General features: G+C 39.4%; 1 protein-coding gene across 1 annotated transcript; it reads left to right on the top strand.

The window, feature by feature from the left end:
- Window positions 1-3,721: 3,721 nt before the first annotated feature.
- Window positions 3,722-20,334, top strand: mbtps2 (membrane-bound transcription factor peptidase, site 2). Its single transcript, XM_042398947.1, has 11 exons — window positions 3,722-4,058; window positions 6,102-6,250; window positions 7,175-7,313; window positions 8,017-8,120; window positions 9,619-9,746; window positions 12,290-12,408; window positions 13,336-13,516; window positions 13,918-14,024; window positions 15,252-15,450; window positions 17,850-17,925; window positions 19,250-20,334. The coding sequence occupies exons 1-11, from the start codon at window positions 3,984-3,986 to the stop codon at window positions 19,470-19,472; spliced, it is 1,500 nt and encodes a 499-aa protein (XP_042254881.1). The 5' UTR covers window positions 3,722-3,983; the 3' UTR covers window positions 19,473-20,334.
- The last annotated feature ends 1,972 nt before the right edge of the window (window positions 20,335-22,306 follow it).

Raw genomic sequence — 22,306 nt, 5'->3', positions numbered from 1 at the left:
AGGTTGGAGGCCACACGTACGCGAGGGCATCTGTCCTCTGTTTGTCTGTGCAGGCTGCTCGTGTTGTTACACCACCTCGGCGGATAGCTGACATTTTTCACTTTTATTGTGGACATTTGCCCAACTGACTGTGAGCAAACAGATCAGGTTTTTGGTGTCTCCTCGCCGTATTTACAGCATACGAGGCTCTTGACGATCATGTTTGTCGCACAGAATGACTGATTAAATTCAAATTTCTGTCACCAGCGCTGACTGTCCACAGCAATATTGTGAATAAATAAAGAAGCAGATCAAAAGAAAAGAAAGAAAGAAGTGAGTTCCAGATATTTGTAACATGAGTCATCACATTTCTTCTATAAAACATTTATATGCTGGCAGGCTTGAGGCTCTGTGGACGGTGAATTGTGTCGATATTCATTTGCATAAACACACAAGGCTTTATTCACAAGCAGTTTTATGTTCCCTTGGCCACATTTATGGCCAAATGAGTCAGACTAGGTGCTTGTCTCCCTGTTGTCTCTGAATCAGGGCCATCAACATTTATTGGAGTCCTTTTGACCTCCTGGCCTTTTGGCAGGATGAAATCCAATATCCAGACACTCACTTTCATTTATATTGCTGCAGCTCGGCCAAAGTATCTCTCCAAACCCTGTGATCCTGATCGATCATTCTGTGCTCCATTTAAGGGCTGGTGCTGCCTTAAGGTGCTTTTGGTAAACTCATGCTTCAAACATATGGAGTTTTATTTCTTTTTAAATATATTTTTCCCCCTTTGAAGTCATTAAAAATGAAAAGTGAAAAGTAGCAAATGTGCATCACTTATCCACTATATAAATGTATTGTACAATACAATTGATTTAATGTATAGGAAACAGTAACATGATAATAGAACACATAATCTACCACTACCAGTTAAAGTGTACACAGCTTGCAGGTTGAAGCATATTGAAAAACAATCTGATGCACATATTCACAACTTCACACAATGACTTATTTTAATGTTGACAGACAAAAGTGCCTTTCAAATGAATGTAAACTGATCGCAGTCACAACCAGGATGATTTCTCTCTGCACAAGGACACAACGGTTGTCTCGCCTCCCTGGGTTTAATATTGGAATTACACGTTGACAGTTATAAATCACATTAAACGCATCACTGAAAACATAATAATGCAATAACTTTGAATTTGCTTGATTTACCACCTTGATAAGTCATTTATGAGCATTCAAATGAGCTATCAAATGAGAAGTGCAAAGTCCAAGTGCAAACTGTGATAGATAGATAGATAGAGAGATAGAGAGATAGATAGATAGATAGATAGATAGATAGATAGATAGATGGATAGATGGATAGATAGATAGATAGATGGATAGATGGATAGATAGATAGATAGATGGATGGATGGATAGATAGATAGATAGATAGATAGATAGATAGATAGATAGATAGATAGATAGATAGATAGATAGATTAAAGGAAAAATTATATACAAGAACTTTATAGACTCATTTAAAATAGAATAAATACAATTAGAATAGAGACTTGAATGTACTATTTGCAGAAAATACACCCTTTGATGATATAAATGTATGATAATACACTGTACATTTAGAATAAAATATTTATACAATATTTGTGTAATCTAATGCAACAGCTCTTCCATAAATTCTACTTTTATGAAGCTTATACATTTTCAGTTTTTGTTGTCAGAAAGGTGATAATTCTAGTTTGTTATTGAGGTCGTAGTGGCAGGTGGTTGTGGTTTACTGGAGTGAATTATATTGAAAAGTGTTCCTAATATTTTGCTACCCTCGTGTATCTTAGTGTGGTGGACAAAATATTAGGAACATCTTTCAGTATAATGCACTCCAGTTCACCACCACAACTCACTATGACCTCAATAACAAAGGTAAAGTAGAATTATCACTTTTCTGACAACTTAAACAAAAACTGAAAAACGTATAATTGCTTCATTAACCTAGAATGTATAGCAGAGCTGTTGAATTGTATTAATGTTCCTAATAAAGTGCTTGTTGTGAGTGTATGGGGATTATACTAGTAACAAATTATTAACTGACTGAACAAACAGGTTTTAAAATCTTCTAAAAGAGCTCAGAAGATGCAATTTTCACAAATATTTTCCTTTTCTTTAAAGGGAATGAACAACAAGGAATGTTCTGTTGTTCAACACTTGGTGGCGTTAGTGCTCCTTTTGGCTGCACTTTGTCATAAGAACACAAAGAAGTATAAGACGAGCCACCAGAAATGGGTGGAGGAAAACAATCAAAATAATGCATTAATTACTTCTGATAGTTTGTCAGCACTCACAAGCATCAGGCTCAGGAAATCATGCAGATAAGATATTCTGTTTGAAGTACATCATATAATACACTGATTACACAATAAGGGTTTGACAGTTTGCTTCATTTGGGATCCTTTAGGTGTGGAAGGAAACGAGGGTGTGGATATAATGGCTAAACAATCACTTAAATTACAGTCAGTCAGTATGAAGGTTCCTTTGAGTAAAACTGAGGTCAAAACTATCATTAAGAGTCAAATGCAAAAGGTGTGGCAAGAATACTGGGACATCAATGACACAAGAAAACATCTCTATAATATACAGAAACATGTTGGTACTGGGAGGAAGCTGGGCAGGAACCAAAGTGAAGACACAATTGTTTCCGATCTAAGGATAGGGCACACAGGACTTAATCAGACACTTCATAAAATAGGTAGATACCCAACTGGATCATGCACGCATTGTAATCAGCCTGAATCTGTTCAACATGTGGAGGAAAGAAAGTATCAGCATTAAAAGAAGCAAAGCATAACATCACATTAGAATCAGAAGAATCAGATTTGATATCGCCAAGAACAAGGAATTCAATGTGGTTCAGATGTCAACAGAAAAAGCAATAAACATCAATATTAAACAGTAAACATAAACACAAACATAACAGTGTAAGAAAGGGGACAGTAATCTACATTTCTGTGCAAGTGTACTTTTGTGCTTGCATATTGACATGATAAAAACTAGGTGTGTGCAAAAAAGGAGAATATAAATAGAAGTATGGATACAGATGTAGATATAAATATAAAATTGAGTGTAAATATATTAAAGTCCCCCTTCAATCAAAAATGTGTTTTTCTTCTTGTTCCTACAGATGGATGTTTGAGCTTCTCTGTGCAGAATGATGTACAATATGTGCAGAGTTTGACACTAGAAAGCTGTTTTCACATTTGTCTGCTGAAGAGGGAAAGTTTTTCTGTGCTCACTGAAAATCTGACTTTAAGAGGCGGGCCTACAAGCATGATTTGTGACATCACAACTAGTTTGGTAGCCAATACTGGTCCAATATTCAACTTACACAAGTGTGACATGGAAACTTGAAGCCTCCAGTGCACAAACACTGAGAATGCATTTTACAGTTAAGTATTAGAAATCTTGTATCCAGCAGTTAAACTTCTAAAATAAAATATAGAGTCTAGATTAAGGATTTTAACATGGTAATTATACTTTTTTTTAATGGAAAAACAATATCAGACACACATTATTGTTCCAATAAGAATATTTTTTAGATGTCTTAATACATGTCTGGAGGGGATCTGTAAGGAAACAGGTGTAATAGAGAGAATTTAATCTTGTTTTATTTGTTTGTTGTTGTTGTCTGCCAGTCTGTTGTTCCAGCCAGTCCAGCAGGTGGCGGTAATGCGCCTTTAAACTCGTAGAAGAAGAAGAACAACCAGGAAGTGTGTGTACTGACAACGCTAACGGGTCTTTCCATCTTCCATTCACGGCATCTCTGTAAACAAACCCTGTATCTTATTACCTCACATTTAGTGTAAAACAATATTTACACTGTAATGAAGTGTTAAACATGTGTACCGGCGGTTAACTGCGGGACAAACAGCGGGCGGACGGGGCGATGGAGACGGCGCAGTTTTGGTTTCATCGTCTCCGCGGAGTGACTGTTGATGCACCATGATCCCTGTGCCTCTGCTGGTGTGTGTGGTGGCAGCCTGGTGTGCAGTGTATCTCGCCGACACACTGCTGAGGGTGAATACATGTTTATGGTCTTAAATAAGCTGCAAGCAGCCCTACATGGGGGGAGTGTAACTTTAAAGAGATACAGAGGCTGCCTCAAGTAGCCCTAGCTAACGCAGTGATGCAACAAGATGTGCTACGTTGTCATAGGGGGATGTAACAGGTTTAATCACCTGTATATATAAATTAGTACAATTTTGAAGGTAATTGAATATTTATGCTACTTTATACTTCCACTCCACTTCATTTCAGAGGGAAATATTGTACTTTCTACTCCACCACATTTATTTGACAGCTTTAGTTACTTCTCAGATGAAGATTTGACACAATGGATAATATAACAAGCTTTTAAAATACAACACATTGTTAAAGATGAAACCAGTGGTATCCTACCTTTTTGGCTTTTGACGTCTTACAAAAAGCAGTGTGTAGTCGGGGTCACATTTCAGATGTTTATGAGTTGTTAACAGCTCCACCAAATAGTGATTTTTCCTTCTCATCTCACATGCTTTCATTTCAATAAATGTTCAAATGATCCAATATTTCACCAGAAATCAAACATTAGAGAAAAAGTCCAAAAACTGAAAACAGATTTATGTATCAGAACTTTGTTTTTTTCTTCTTTTCTCTCCCATTAATCATCTCACGACCCCTCAGATTTATCTGCTGACCCTTTGGAGGGGCCCGACCCCTAGGTTGGGAACCACTGGCCTAAACTAGCTAACTGTATATAAAGTAGTTGAAACTAGCTCCACCTCCAGCAGCTACAACAGTAACATGCTGCTCTAACACTGATGCTTCACTATTAATAATCTAATGATGTCATATATAATAATATATCAATCAGAGGGACCAAACCACTACTTTTATTTTTACATTGCTTTATTGGTTCTTTTACTTAAGTAAAGCATAAAAGGCATTAAAACAGAATATAAAAGCAACGCAAGTAAAAAGACATTTAAAAAAAAATTAAAAAGTGTTTAATTTGGAAATAAAAAAGAAGCTAAAAAGGGAATAAGACAGATAAAAATTTTTTTAGGGAGACCCGTGAAGACAGCGTTACAGTAGTCAAGTCTACTGAAGATAAACTCATGGACAAGTTTTTCCAAATCCTGCTGAGAAATAAGTCCTTTAATTCTTGATATATTCTTCAGGTGATAGCAGGCTGACTTTGTAATTGTCTTAATGTTGAAATTCAGGTCTGAGTCCATGACTACACCAAGATTTCTGGCTCGGTTTGTGGTTTTTAACATCACTGATTGAAGCTGACTTTTAAACATTCTTCCTTGGCTCCAAAAAACAATTACTTCAGTTTTGTCTTTGTTTAACCGAAGAAAATTCTGGCACATCCAATCATTGATATGTTCAATGCGCTTACTCAGCGCTTGTATTGGACCATAGTCCCCTGGTGATACGGTCATGTAAATTTGTGTGTCATCTGCATAACTGTGGTAACATATTTTATTGTTTCCCGTAATCTGAGCTAGTGGGAGCATGTAGATGTTGAACAGAAAACCAACAGTCCACAACCCAAAAAATACCCAGTCAACTATCATAGAGGACTAAATAAACCAGGAAATAGACCAGAATATTAATTGATTTTCAAAATAGTTGATGATTAATTTAAACAGTCAGTTTTTACATCTTTAAATTTCTTATTTTGTCCAAACAACAGTCCAAAACCCAAATATATTATGTTTACTATCATGTATGACAAAGAAAAGCATAAGATTATCACATTTTAGAAGCCAAAACCAGCACATTTCTTAGCATATTTGCTTCAAAAATCATCAGTATTGCAGATTAATTTTCTGTCTATTGACTAATTGATTAATAGACCAATTGTTACCGCTCTAATAAAAAATACGTTCTAGTTTTATGTGTATATGTTAAAAAAAAGAACATCAGCTATACATTATTAACAGGAATTTTAAACTCTTAAATAGAAATCCAGTATTGATGGGGCTTTAATCACAACACTGACCTCCAGGAATGCATTGACTCAGAGAGTGTGCTTTTCGATAACATTTTCCACTTTTCCATTGACTCCCGCAGTCGTCATCGACACACCGGATCAGCTACGAGTCATGGCTGGCGAGTCGAGGGCTGATGCTGTCCCCTTTCCACGTGAGATGGCAGACCACCATGTTCAACCGGCTGTTCGCGTACTGCGCACGCATCAACCCCCGAGCCCTCTACCTGTGGTGAGGATCGCTCTGTAACGACTCCTTAACTCCCAACTGTTTTTGCTTTTTTACTGCACCTTCACTGAGGTTTTTATGCTCCTTTAGAGAGAAGTTTTAGATATTTTTAACCCTTTTTCACAGCAGACATTTCGACTTATCCTACACAGGAGATGCGGCAGTATAACCAGAACGTTGTAAGGATTGAACCCATTCAACTTTTATATTGTCATCTATTTTTATGTTGTATTTATTGCTGGTTTACATGTCTGTATTTATTTACTGAGTGTTGGTAATCAGCAGCGGTTGATAAGGACATGGAGGCGCTGTTACTTCCATCCTTTTATGGTTGAATAAATTGAACCTTTGAACCTTTGTAATAATCGACAAGACTGCCCTGAAGATGGCAAATTTAAAAAGATTCAAGATTTTATCAGAAAGCAAAACAACATGTCAAGTGTAAGAATGACAGATTTCTGACAGGAAAGACAATAGTTAGACTGTATTAGAATAAAAAGTTATTGAAACATTATCATTGAGGAATCAGTCGTCAAAGTGCCGAGTATGGAAAACATTTTAAATGGTAGCCAGTCCAGTATAAAAGTCAAAACTGCCAAGTATCACACAGAGTTGCTTCCAATTTAGTCGTAGAGCTGCTGGAAACTTTTCTCACCTATGAAGTAACTCTAACGGCCGACTTATCTTCTCCAGACCCCTCTTCCTTTAATATCTCACCACTATTTGATTGTCTTTTATTGTAGAGTTTTATGGAAAAAAAAGCCTTTATAACCTTTGTGTTGTGGATTCCATGTCTGCGTCTTTTCCGCACTTGCACTTAATTTTGTTTTTCAGATGATTATATCACATTTATAGCCTAATAAAGTTCTGCTAGATTACACCTCTCAGGATAATTGCTCTGTTACATCAATTCTATCTCTCCTCCAGGTTCAGCAGCGGTCTGGTGTTCGGTATAGTTGCCATGCTGGGGTCAGTGGTGCTGCTGATAAAGACGCTGCAGCAGACGCTGGCTCAGATGACCACAGACAACCCTCGCATGGGAGGTCAGCAGACCCTGCAGGTGGTGGTACGTACACACGGTTACGCGCATTTGTGAGCATATTTTAAGTGTGTAGATTTACATGAAACATCCAACAAATCGAGCAAATATTCAGTTAAAATGGTATTATAAGGGTTTTGCGGTTGTTTTCAGTGCGTAGGGTCAGAGACTAACAGCAGCTCAGAGCAGAAATGCCTTTCAAAGTTCAAACCTATTCAATTCAAACAAGGGGGGGGGGGGGGCGAAAAATGCCCCCAGTTATGAGTAGGGCTCTTATTTAGCATTTCCCTCCTGTTCACTTTTTATTCATTGAGGTGTCAAATAGCCGCACATTAACATGAGCACTATCCCCATCGGACCACTGCAGGTGATTCATGGGAAGCTATTACGAGGCCATTTATAACTAAGTATTCATCCTGCAGCACACAGCCAGCAGCGGAGGAAAAACCACACAGAAACCACAGCTTCAGCAAAACATGAAACAATTAATATGGAAGAGGAGACAAAAAAAAGGGTGGAAAGGAAAGATTTAGATACAGATTAGTCATACAAACGGAGTGTTTATTTGCCAAATCTGCAGGGCAGATAAATTACGTCATAGTATGATAAAAGGAAAAGATAAAATCACATCAAGAAGGTTAAAAAAAATCTCTGAAATAAGCAAAAATGTCCTCTTGAAGACGGTGATGAAGGATGTTTGTCTTGTCGTCTCGATGTTTCTCCTCTTTAGGTCCCAGGTGTCAATCTGCCAACCAGTCAGCTGGCCTACTTCTTCATCGCCCTGCTGCTCAGCGGAGTTATACATGAGCTGGGCCACGCGGTGGCAGCATTGAGGTAAAACACACACACACACACACACACACGTCATAACACAATCTGTTGCCTTGTCAACAAGCAGGGTGAAGAGCCTCCACCGTCCATTAAGACAGAAAAATAGGACAGAGGTGACCGATGCCAGTGCATGTAAATAAAGAAGGGGATTAAAGGGTTTTAGCTATTTTGTGAGCTTTTTTAGGTGACTATCGGGAGCAGCTACAGCAGGGAACAACTCTAAAGCTGATCTCATCCCTCATAGCTCTGTGTGTTTATTTCTCAAAACAGTCTAATTAATTAAAACACTATGACTACTACTAGTGCACAACTGCTACTAATATTGCAAAAATGTCATGAAATGTAATTAAAAATAGCAGCTACAGCACAAACACTCTGTAGTTTATGTGTTTATTGCTTTTGTAGTCAGACAGAACATAACTGTGGGATCTGGGAAGTAGTAAATTTCATTTTTCACTGTTTTCTGACATTGTTAGTCATGAGTTGCGTGACCAGCAGCTTTTATGTGTTTTCTCTCCATTTTTCTTTTCATTATTATATATTATTATATCCTGTCATCACACAGGAGCTTCTTAACTTTGAACTGTAGTGATCAGTGTCCACTTATAGCAGGAAACATAACAACTGAAAACAAGTCTTAAAAGAGATGTTCCTTGCCTTTTCTTTTAATAATAATATAGATAGGTAATTAGTCTGTTCAGGCTGACAGCTCCCATCCTCTACATATACATCCAGAGTTTCAGATCTTACCTTCTGCTTCTCTTTTTAGAGTCTAATTAGCAAAAACTAACAGAAACTAAAACTCTTTCATCCTCTCGGCCGTCTCTCAGCTCTGTGAGGAGAAGAAACCTCCTCAGGACCCAAATCTTTTGTTATTATGTCTATATTTATATTGTTTTAATGTGTTTTAATGTGTGTACTCTGCTTTCTTTTGTATTCCGATATTTTTATATTCATATGTTGAGTTAATGTGCTTTGTCTTGTTATCTTGTGTTACACTGTCGCACGACCGATTGCCCCTCAGGGACAAATAAAGTGATTAATTGATTGATTAAAAGCAGTAAAATATAATTACACTAAAAGCTGTACTAGCACTGATTTGTCATTTGGTTCATTTAAACTGGGAACAAGGCTCATTAGCTGCACACTCAAGTGTTTTGCAGATGTGTCACTGGTGTGTAAATAATAGTGCTGTCAAAATTAACGCGTTCATTTTGGAAATATTTAACACGTAAAAAAAAATAAATGCGATTAACACATTACTGCTTTTCAAAGGCTGTAGCGGGCTCATTTATATTAGCGCATGTAAGAAATTATTGCCTTGTAAGCTAATATCTAATTTTTAATGGCCTTGATGGTTTTGAAATTCAGAAATTAAGAAGAAAAAACGTAATTAATCGCTATTAATCACAGCAAATTGTGCGATGAATCAGTTTTTTTAGTAAATAAACACATCCTCATCCTTTACACTTGTGCTTAACGTCCTCTCATGTTCCTCCAGGGAGCAGGTGCGTGTGAATGGCTTCGGGATGTTTGTGTTCGTGGTGTATCCCGGTGCGTTCGTGGACCTCTTCACCACACATCTCAACCTTATATCACCCACTCAGCAGCTGCGCATCTTCTGTGCCGGTGAGTTGTTTCTATGCAGATCCCTCCTGATAACTCCTCACAGCACAGACCATAATCCTGATTGTTTCGCAAGCAAATGTGATCACAACTATTAATCACAATTATTATGAGCATTTTGTTAAATACTTACTGTTTTGCCCGTGAAGGTCACTCCAAGGTCTTTTATTTCTGACAGCTGCTTCACATCAAATCATTTCAGTCTGCAATTAAGAAAATTTGATTTTGATGAATTGATCGGTAGAGATGGCAGTTATTCATGCATGAATGTGACTTATGTCCCCTACAGGCCAACGTAGGTAACTGGCCAGTAATGGTTGATTACTTCCAGTGGTGTCTGTAAAAGAAAACTGCTGCAGTTTTTCATCAGAAAGCTTTCAAGTAGGCAGCTTGAAGAAGCAGCAGGAAAAAAATCACATCATATAAACATCCTTGAGGACCAGTATTGTTAAAACTCAGCAGTCAATTTAGTGAAAGATCAAAGAGGAAAACACCAGTACTGTCTTCTTGTGACAGTTTCCAGAAGTGGAAAAGAAATTAAAAACCTTAGTGCTGCAAACTGAGTGTTGATTTGTCAATATTGAGTTAAAAGTTGAGTAAAATCACCTGAAAAGTGAGAAAAAGCTGCCTGAAAGAGGCAAAAAGTACCCTCTGTGAAAAGTGAATTTCTTACCATTGATGGTAAACAGTTTGCTCGTTATGTGTTATGCATATTGTGGACATGTGTTCTGTTAACTGTCAACACATTTTTGTATTTTTTTTTCTCCCTCATTAAAAATTCCATAATCTATAAATGCACAAATATTTTTCATTTCAAAAGTTTAACCGCTGGATACAACATGTCTCTCTACTGAACTGGAAAGTTCATTCTCAGTGTTTGTTTACTGGAAGCTTCAAGTTTCCACATCACACTCATGTAAGTCGAACGTCGGACCAGAATCAAACGAGCTGTGATGTCACCAATCACGCTCGTAGGCGCCTTAAACGCCTCAAACTCAGATTTTCAGTGAACACAGAGAAACTTTCCAGTTTCAACAGATAAATGTGAAAACAAACATCCAACTGAAGTAACAATAAGCAAAAAACACATTTTTGAGTGGAGAGAGACTTTAAAGGTGCAGTGTGTAGAATTTAGTGGCATCTAGTGGAACGGACTCGGCAGAAATGGAATATAATATTCATAAGTGTGTTTTAATTAGTGTATAATCACCTGAAAATAACAATCATTATGTTTTCGTTACCTTAGAATGATCTCTTTGTATCACTGCCATGTTTCTACAGTAGCCCAGAATGGACAAACCAGCTCTAGAGAGGGTCTTTTGCGTGTTTTGTGAGTTTCATAGCCACTGTAGGTTCTTCTACCCACTTTGAAGGGGAGGGAGGTGGGGATATTTAGTTGGTTGCAATCTATAACCTCACTGCTAGATGCCATAAATCTTACACACTGCACCTATAATTAAAAAGCAATACAATTGAAGTTCCCCTTTGCGGTCAGAAGCCTTCAGAGGGCAGTGAAGGGCTGCTGTGAAAAGCATCTGTATCTTTAGTCAGAGACTTTACTTTCCTCCAGGCTTTTCCTTTCCTTAATACAACAAGAAAATAACTCTGCTGGTGACTGCAGGCATAAAACCGAGACGTCCTATCAAGTCATATGACAAACGAGAGAGAGACAGATAGAGAGAGAGAAAGAGAGAGAGAGAGAGAGATGCTGTTCCCATGGGGGAGTGGTGACATAACAGCATGCTGTGTTTATTTATCAGTCTCTGTCTCCGTCCTCCTCTCTCCACAGCGGAGATCGTGCCATACGCAGGGGGGTTCTCTCACATAACATGTTTATTATTTCTTCTGGTAGAGACGGATGACGCAACTTTTAATAGTTTTGTTTACCTTATAAAGTAAATATCACACATACACATTATGTTTTATGCTGCCCTTTATGCCCTAAAATTAAAAAAACCTTTAAATCATTCTTTTTTTTTTTTCCACTGTAATTTGTATGTAGTAACCAGCAGACTGAAAAAAGTACAGTCTTTCCCAAGAGGAAAGAGTTTCCTCAAGATATCTTCAACTATTCATTTTCTTCTTACCAGATATTCTCGTCCAGCCCGGCGCCCGATGCTGCTGTCACCGTGTTTGTATGGCGGATTTGCACCAAATCCTGTAGAAATAAGAACTAAAAGTTGTGCCTTGACTTCAGCAGGCAATTAGATTTTCCCCCTCATGGTTTTTTGGAGAGCGACTGTGTCGTCCTGTATAATTGAGATGGTATATACAGTTATTTTTAGTGAGCAGTGAGCAGTTTTTTCCATAACATCCTACTGTCCAGATATGTGGAGAACACACATAATGGTTGTTACAACAGTATTCATGGACTCTATCATACAATCCTGGTGTGTTTGGCTTTTGAAGTGGTAACTTTACAGGTTATAATTCTTAACAGATGTTTTAAAAGGTCAGAAATGTCAACCCAATCAAAGAATTTAATTAAACTTAAAGCAAAAATGTGAAGATTTTACAGAAGTTTTCTTTCCTCTCTCTCTCTGCAGGAGTGTGGCACAACTTCGTTCTGTGTGTGGCAGCGTTAGCCGTCCTCTTCCTGTTGCCTCTCTTTCTGTTCCCCATGTACTCCACCGGTGCCGGGGCGCTGGTCACTGAAGTTGTGCAGGTCAGTGTAACTGTTTTTTTCTTATTGTCACGTGCAGAGTCAAACCAACAATGAATACTTACAAGTATTGTGTGTGTGTGTGTGTGCATATCTAAAGCCCGATCCTCTGTGCTGTAGACCTCCGTCGTTGTTCAAAAAGTATTAAAAACACATCAACGAGCCACACGGTTACACTGGTTAACATGTTCCTTCACCTCAAAAGGCTTTTGGGGACGCTAGTTTGTTTAGAAACGGCTCCAAAGATAAATACCGGTAATCACATCTTCAGTCCTTGTAAGGCAGACGCCGGTGAACATGTGCTGGAATGCGGTTCAGTTTACAGAGCTTCATTAGCTTGTCGCGCTACTTATTGCAACCTCTCGACTTTGTACTGAAGTTCTTTGAGAAATGTAGCACAAAAACAAATATTTAGATAATTGTCGGTTTTGCTCTGCACATGAGATTTGTTGACAATAAGAAAAATATAGAAAACCACCATCCTTTAACCCAGTGAGTCACACTGTGAGGAACATTTTATTTTCAGGTTGACATTGTGTCAAAATGTCATTTTCAGCTCCTGTGTGAGTATTACATTCCACTGCTTCACTGTTTTCTCATGTTTTTTTTTTCCTCCCAGTGTTGCAGTGATATATTATTTATTTTCTAACCTTGATCCTGGCTAGGTTTAGCAGGCACGAATGCGCATTTTCATCTTTGCACAAGCATGCACTCAGTAATTCACACAGCCACACAGAAGTAGTCCGATGTTGCTCAAGGACTCTTTGGCAGCAGTTGGCGAGGGGGAAAAGCGTGTTTGTCAGTTCCCCGTCTACAACAGAATTTTTTTCCCCAGCGTTGCAAGATTGCAGGATTCAAACCATAAAAACAATGCTTTTTTTTTTTTTGTGACCTTTTTTGACATTTTTCTGTTCGTGTGGGTCGGACCAGGGCTCTGCGGCTGACGGTCCCAGGGGCCTATCAGTCGGGGACATAGTGACGGGGCTGGAGGACTGTCCGGTCAAAGGAGTGGAGGACTGGAGCAGTTGCCTGTCTCACCTCTCCCACACCCCGCAGACCGGATACTGTGTCCCCGTCGCCAGCCTGCAGCCCAGCTGGGCTCACGGACGAGGTGGGTGTACTGTTTGTACAGCACAAAGGTCTGGAGTGTATATATAGACTATGCAGAGACTATGTAAACCTTAATAAAAATGAAAACATCTGCATATTAATAGTATACAATCAGCAAAGTCAGTTTGTGTGACTTCCTGTAACGCCTGAGGTCATATCAGAAGTCAGCAGAATAATCTGAGTAATGTCATAACGTGTGTGATTCTCTGTTCTTCTCTAATCATCAGCTGCGACTATATTTACCTAAAAAAAGAAAGAAACATCATCAGTGACATTTATCTTTTCGTGTCTGATATTTGTTTTCCAGCCCGACACACAAATCTAATCAATCCGCTACCCTCTCTCTCTCTCTCCTCCATCCATCTTTTTTTTTTTTTTCTCTTGCTCTCTTTCTCTCTGTAGCTTTCAAGCGATTGGATGGAACGATGGACTGCTGCAGCAACAACAGCCTGACAGACCTCTGCTTCTCTTACATCAAACCACAGAGCAGGAACAACAGAGAGAGAGAGGTGACACACACACAAACACACACACACACACACAGACTGACTGGGGCTTTTTTTGTGACTGACTTATCATATGAGCAGGTTTCCAACCCCGTTTAGACAAAAGTATATTTATATTACTTCCTTTATTCAGTGCACTTTGTGCCACTTTGTATGCAACTATGTGGATTTAATGCACAGAAAAAAAACAATTACGAACACAGACAAAATCAAATTTCAACAACACAAAGTCTTAATACTAGAAGAAAGTAAAACAAATGTCCTTCCATTGACTTTGATTTATTTATGCTTTCCTGTATGTTGGCTGCAAAATATCCCACATGTTTGTGTGACAGTGTTGCAAATGTGCTTTAAAAACATGTCAGGGTCATTGAAAAAGATAACCACAGTCATAGTCATGAAAACATAAATTAGTGTGACATTAAAACAATGGACTATTATGGATGTAGATAATGTAAAAAAAAGAAAACAAGATAGCAAACATCATGAGACACAAGTACAAGAAACCAGAAAACAAGAAAGTTAACAACAGGAACAATAATTTAAAATAATAGCTTTTTTATACAAAGTGCTTTACATACAATTTAACAAAAGACAATAAGCAAACCAAATCCAAATCAATAAAAAGCAATTATAAAATAGTGGGGTTTTAACGTTAAAATGACTTAAAAGAGGACCATGTTTTAGCTTCCCTCCACAGCTGAGGCCGAACAGAAAAGGCCCGGTCACCTGTAGTTTTAAGGTTTGACTGACCAGGATCGACCTACCAGAGGATCTCAGATTGCATTGAGGCCAGTAGGGGGTCAGGTCAGCTATACATTCTGGAGCTGACCCCCCCATGAGCCTTTAACGCTATCATTAAAAATTTAAAATCCATTCTAAAACTGACTGGGAGCCAATGAAGTGATTCTAAAACCAGCGTGATGTGTCCCCCCCTGTTAGACCTGGTTATGAGTCTGGCTGCTACATTTTGAATTTATTGAGTTTATTGAGGTTTTGTTGTCTGAGGCATGAGAAGAGTGCATTTCAGTTATCTAACTGGGATGAAATGAATGCATGAGTTACTGTTTCTAAGTTCTGCAGATAAAATAACCTGATTTCTATCCATTTTTTTTTTAGTTGGGGGGGAAAAAACATTATTGGACAACTGAATTTATATGTTGGTTATCAAAGTCTCCCACTGAACTGATTGGTTCAATTTACCTTCTTTCTGTAATCCTGTGGCTGCAGTACGCCTGTATGCCGGTGCGTAAGATGGTGACGGGGACGCGAGTGTGCCGTACCGACAGCGAGTGCGCCGCACACTCCCACGCCGCCAGCGTTTGCGTCACCCCCTCTCTGGAGAACCAGACTCGCTTCATCCGTGTCACACACCTCCCCAACACACAAATGCTGTTTGTGGGGTATCCGCCGCACCTTCAGTACGCAGGTAAGTGTATATATGTGGTAAGAAATGATTGTTATCGTTATATTGGAATCACAAAATAAGATCTAAAACACACCGATCAGCCACAACATGAAAACCTCCTGCCTGATATTGTGTTGGTCCCCCTTGTGCTGCTAAAACAGCTCAGACCTGTTGAGGCATGGACTCTGAAGGTGTCCTCTGGTATCTGGCACCGACATTAGCAACAGATCCTTTAAGTCCTGTAGGTTGCCAGGAGGGGCCTCTGTGGATTGGACTTGTTTTTCCAGCACATCCCACAGATCTGAGGAATTTAGAGGCCAAGGCAACACCTTGAACTCTTTGTCATGATTCTCAAACCATTTCTAAACAATTTTTGCAGTGTGGCAGGGCGCATTATCCTGCTGAAAGAAGCCGCTGCTATCAGGGAATACCGTTGCCATGACAGGGTGTACTTGGTCTTCTGTTTAGGTAAGGTGGTACGTGTCAAAGTAACATCCACATGGATGCCAGGACACAAGGTTTCCCAGCAGAACATCACCCAGAGCATCACACCGCCTCTGCTGGCCTGCGTTATTCATCAGAACAGGCCACCTTCTTCCATCGCTCCATGGTCTCCAGTTATGATGCTCATGGGCTCATTCTAGGTGCTTTTGGCATCCCCCCCAAGAAAAAAAAATACACACCACCCAGCCTCTTGGATTAAGTCAAGAAACAGCCACCTGCATTAGTCTAGATTAGTTAGATTGAAAACCAAGAATTCATCAAGAACAGTGTATAATTGGGTGGATCAGGACAGGAAATGATTATTAGAAGAATGACTGTTTCATATTTGAAATTATATTCATAAAAACATTATGTAGCCTAAAATGTTAGTAGGTTGCAGGCTCTTTAAGGTTAAACGAGGACAAACAATCTATATAAATGACATATTTGTGTAATTAAACCTGGTTAAACAATGTTAAACCTGAGGGCTGCTATTCTCAATATTGCTACTACTACTCAATACAATAAGTCAACAAACAAACACTCTGGATGAATGAAATGGCCCCACAACAACTATCTAATAACAAACTAACTATCTAATTCTAATCCCACACACTGGTTCTACTGGGAGCTATTAGCACCACCAGCTGATGTAGCTGTAATGTTATACAGGAATGAATAATCATAACTTTTAACCTACATTTTCTCAAATCAAGGACTATTTTAATGCACAACTCAGAAGGTGATTTTTGCTCCTTAAGACTTAAAGTGGCTGTTTTAGTTGAGGACTGGACCTTACTTCTCCTCAGAGTAAACTTGTATGAGGAAGTCAGAGAATAATCATAATGAAAGCACAGCAGCCAGATGACAGATCATTACACGAAGTGATGCATCATCATATTTAAAAATAATTCCACCCTAAATCTGACTTAAACTGAAACTAACGCCGAGTATTCTGCAGAAGTCTAAACGAGTTACTTTCCACCGCTGAGCATTTAACTGTTTGTTAATTCCGACAGTTTGGCGCTGTGAGGAAAAGCTGTGCTCTCTCTCTCTCTCACGACGGTTTGGACTGAACCAACTCAAAGGCTGGTCTGAAAACATCAGATTACTGAAAATAGTAAAATGATCATTGATATAGGCCGCTTAAATACAATCACCTGATCGCGGTGGACTGTATGATGAGAAGTTTATTCTTAAAAAGACAAAAAGTGAGCAAAACCATAACTTTGCTCCCCCTCGTTGAATCATGCGGATGCATTTGCTCCACTTGCTTCATCGCTCAGGCGCCTCTGCATCATTGTACCAGAGGCAGTGCAACCTTGTGGGCTTCTTTTTTTTTTACATTGCACATCAAAATAAATCAATCAAATCAACATGTATCATGATCCTGTAGTTAAAACGATCTAGTTCATTCATTCAGTACCATTTCATATAGCCTACACTTCCAAACCCTGCAAAACTAAATGCATCATCACTTGGCTAAACTCAATGGCTGGTACGCAACCGCACGCTACAAAGACCCCGCTCTGCCCCATCCTACATGACACATGGTGTCCGTGCCTGCTGTGTTTCGGCTGTTAGGCTTACGCTTTTTTCAGTGTTGTGGCTGATAGGTGTATGATTAAGTATCTGAGGTCTGAATTTTTTTTGGGGAGCTAAAAATAAAATAAAACAGCTTTTATTTTCAGCGTCAAAGTTGCAACTAGATGCTTTTTTTTCTGACAGTCCCACCCTTGAAGGAGGCACGAGCATGTACATGTGTAATATTCATGTAATTACTGTTTACAGTGTAGCTGTTGAGCTGACTCACCGTTCATGAACAGTGAGCGAGCAGGAAGAGGCTTGTTGTCTTGTTTGCCGACAGTCTCATGAACTGATGAACGGATTAAAACGCTGTTTATATAAACTCCTCCTCTGTTTTTTTTCGTTCCCAGTGAGTCTGACAAACTTCGTCCCCCGCTTCGGTTTCCTCCACCTGGATCTGCCCGTCTTCTTGGAGACCTTCTGCAAGTATCCTTTCATGTTTAAAGGATTTGGCCTCGGTCGTAATCAGATGATGGACGATGACGAGGTGGTTTTTCGAAAAAGCGAACACGACTCTTCAAAGTCACTCACCCAAAATTTAAACAAATGATGTTACTTTTTAAAGGAGAGAAGGATAATATAATCTATGTCCTTGGCTACTGTCTGTTGAATGCAAACGGCTTACTTCAAAAATGGATACATTTGTTGAATACATAATTTTGAAGGGCCTTTGAACATTATTATTTTTGAATGTCAGGCTCCTGTTTCCCATCTAATCATCTTGCTTCAGTCGAGGAACCAGATGTACTTCAAGGCTGATGATGGCTCATCAGAGCCTGAATGGCTGGATGTAACCCTTAATTGCTAGCTGTGGACATTTCTGATTGCAGCCGTGCTGCAGCACTTAAAACACTTTTTTGAACCATTTTTCTGTGTCAGTTACTACAGTTACTGTTTAGATATGTTTTGCACTTCTTCTCCTTTATGCACCTAATAGGGTACACACATTCACACATGTGTCCTGTGAGCTGCTGGCTGGAGCTCACTGTTAAGGTTATATTTAGTTTGATGGCAAGATTTTTGTGAGTTAAGGTGATGAGTTCAGTTTAAACATGTTAGAAAGATGTGTTGTATAAATACAAGTCACTGTGAGGTGAATGTTAAGTTTATAGAAAGGGTTGTAATATGGCAGAAACAAAGGCATGGGTTATATAAAGAATATTCTGTGTCAGCATGATTAGCAATTATAATGAGAGACAAAATATAAAGGGAGACGATGCAGTACCGCAGGTTTGTATAATCTCATGTAGAGTCTGTAGCATAAATACATCAAGACTTTAGAGGAATACATACATGTAACAAGTACGACTCCCAGTATAGAGGCCTAATCTTTCTCCCAGTTCACTGATGATGTCATGAAAGGCACTGCAGTTTAGAGCTGACTTTGTAATCAGTGCATAAGCATGGTGACTTCATGGTGACTCTGGTTTAAAATATGTTGAGTGATGAATGACGAGCAACCACTCCTACATCTGCTGATCTGATGTTAAGTTGTACACAATCTCTCAATTCACAACCAAACTCACTGTCTATGTAAAGAGCATGTAAGACCTTGTTCTTCTAAATAGGCTGGTTTTTATTGTTTGTTTTTGTTAGTTTTACTAATTAGCACAAAACTAATCAAATTATCTATGCTAGTTGCCTCCTGTGACTCAGCAAAGTGTATTCAGAGGTCAGTAAGAGGTCAAACTCCTAAGATGTGAATAATGAATAATCCGTCCTTATTGTCCTTAGCCCTGCTGTCTCTCAGATACGTGGTTTCCCTCTCCGGCGCTCTAGCCGTAGTCAACTCCGTACCGTGCTTCGCCCTCGACGGTCAGTGGATGCTCAACGCCTTGCTGGAGGCCACGCTGGTTACTGTGGTAACGGACCGTCAAAAGCGGGAGCTGATTGGTTTCTTCCTGCTGCTGGCGGGCAGCGCCCTGCTGGCAGCCAACGTGGCACTGGGCCTGTGGATGGTCACGGCACGGTAGCCGCAGCGGTTAGCTAAAGTAAATGAATGGAAAAAAAAAAAAAAACCCCATGTGGACCGACAGTTGTTCTCTCAGGATGTGTCTGAGACGTGCGGACCATTAAACTGTGAACATACAGCGAGCAGACTGCGTTACCCAAAAGTGCTGCCCAATTTCCGGGGACTGTTGAGCAGAACATTAATCTGCCTTTAAGCCGTTAACTGGACCACAAGGAAAACAATAAACAACTTTTTTTTCTTCTTCTTCTTCTTAATACCGCCATATACACACAAAAGCACATATAGAAATAAAAATGCACTTGCTGTTAAGCCCTGTCACATGTGACTGTTTACAAAGACTGCACAATCTTTCCAAAATTTGAACAGTATAATGTGTTTGAAGTTTGAAGGGGGAAAAAAAAAAAATGTTCCAAAACGCCATATTGTCTGGCTCCAGTGTGTTGAAGAGAAGTTAGGCTATTCTGAACTCAAGAGAATAATCCGAGACATCTGTGGAAACTGGGGGTGGGGCGGGGGAGGGATGGGGAGTTTTTAAAAAAAAGCCCTTCATTTTATTGGCGAACGCATGGCAATACCTCACTCTTTTTACTCCATATCACTGTTGAAAGAACACCGCTACCTAATATTCATGTCTCAAAAGAACTGCCTCCTCCAAAGTAAATATGTTAATTAGTCAATTAAACAGACTCCTGTTCATTTCAACTTTTTTTAAACGGTCGGCATCCTATTTAGAAAACAGATGTATTCAAGTCAAGTGTCTTTCTCTTCCTCGGGCATTACAGTGGGGAAATTTACTTTCTCTGTGCTCATGTTGTAAAAGTTGATTTGTCTAACTTGTTGAATAAAAGACTGATTTTATTTAAGTGCTGTCTTTCAAGCAGTTTAATAAGTTTCCTGTTTCATTGGATCAGAAGGTCCTATTGTGTGGTGTTAAAATAATTTGCTTATTGTAGGAAATGAAAGGTCACTATCCCATCTATCGATCCATTTTTCTATCTGCTGTTCTGCCTGTGGTCACAGTAGGTTGGAGTCGATCCCAGAATGCATTGGGCAAGAGGCTGAGTGTTCACCCCGAATGGGTCACCAGACTGAAGAGGTCACTATATTGACACATAACGATCAAAAGTTGCACTTTACCATCCCTTTAAATGAGGAAGTGTGTCCAAACTTTTGACTGCTGCTGAAGACAAATGAACAAAAACATTCACATCTGCAGGACATTTGCTGAGGAGTTCCAGTTGTCTTTGGCCTTTATTAGGTAGTTTTTTGTTCAAATCCTCAGTAGGTCACATTGACACTCTGTGAGGAAAGTTGATGTGCTGTTTTTTTTTTTCTGTAGATTTTGGATTACATTCAGTTTTATTGTCATTGTTCCTTCGTCAGAGTAAGCAGCAGTAAAAATGCATCCGACAAGAAAGTGAAAACATTAGCAAAGTGCGTGTAGATAAGTTATAAATGGACAGAGTGATTATAATGATATGTATTATATAAATGATGAGCTATTATGTTAGTGTAAAAGAAGCCTTTGTGCACAGTTAAATACAGATCAGAGGTAAATACAATATTTCTTTTGGTCACCATGCAATTAAAGCCCACTCACTGACACAGAGGAGGGTTAGTAGAACAAAACCATATGTTCCTCCTTCCTTTCCTGGTAATTTTTCTAATATCGCACACTCCCATTTTCTAGTATTTAGCCTTGAAGACTGTGAAACTCTGTGAAACATCCTGGTACCCTGACGTTCCTCTGGGGAAACTCGCAGAGCAGAGCACCTTTCTAATTTTATACCCGGCGCACCGGCACATCGTCTTCCTCAAGACTACACTTTTAGTAACAGCTCCAGACCACAGTGTTACTTTAGTGTTTTCAATGAGTTGTGCACTGATTACGCTTCCTGAGTGTGTGAGCGAGAGAAACGACACGTTGTAATTTGGAAGGGTGTTTCCCACAGACGTATAAATATTGAATGGCCTTAAGCTCAGCCGCAGAGGTGTGTATGTGTGTGTGTTTACCATCAGAGATGAGTAGACACCTCTGTCAGCAGGTTCAAAATTGTTGCCGTTTCGGAGACTTCGTCATCGAGTAAGTATGCACGGGGGGTCGAACCCTGCTGCGTTCAGGCGTTGGCCTCTTTTGACGTGTGTGGTTTCGCTCATGCATCCTTGCATGTTGTGTGTTTCGGTTGCTTATCTTGCACTAATGACAGCCTGGAGGCATGTTTGTGTAAACAGACATGGGAGGATGATGAAGAGGAGGAGGAGAGGGCATGTCATGACTGTTTCCTACTGAGATATGGGCCCAAAATCAAATGAATCAACTCCCCCCTCTGTGTGAGGAATTAGAGTCTAAAAGAGGAGCGGAGACGGTTAAAACTTGAGCAAAGTGTCCCAGTTAAGATTTAAAAGAATAAAAATAACGACAGGACACGAGTGATTGTGAGTCAAAAACGGTGAACAATAGCATCGTGGTTGACGTGTCTGAGTGATGAATGGGTGTTTTAAGCAGCACAGGAAGTCAGGTCTATATAAGGACTTTGTGGCTGACGCCCCAAACCCTAATGAGCACCTGCAGAAAGAGTTTTCACCACAGTAGGGGGGAGGTTGAAGACCAATCAGGAGCCTCGGTGTCATTTTCATCACCACCTCTGTCTCCAGTTCTCCTCAAAGAAACTATTGATGCATTCTGACAAAAAACACTGATGTGTTTTTACAGGCAGGCGACATCATCATCATCATCATCAGATTAATCGATTGTAATCAGTGTCCTGTGTGTGTGTGTGTGAGTCTAATTTTGTTCTGGTCTACTGACTGTCTGATCTGATAAATGTTTCGAGC

The sequence above is a fragment of the Thunnus maccoyii genome, chromosome 21, assembly GCF_910596095.1.
Source record: "Thunnus maccoyii chromosome 21, fThuMac1.1, whole genome shotgun sequence".
In the NCBI taxonomy this organism is placed as follows: Eukaryota; Metazoa; Chordata; class Actinopteri; order Scombriformes; family Scombridae; genus Thunnus; species Thunnus maccoyii.
Note: the sequence above shows the minus strand (reverse complement) of the source record. Positions and strands in the feature narration are given on the sequence as shown.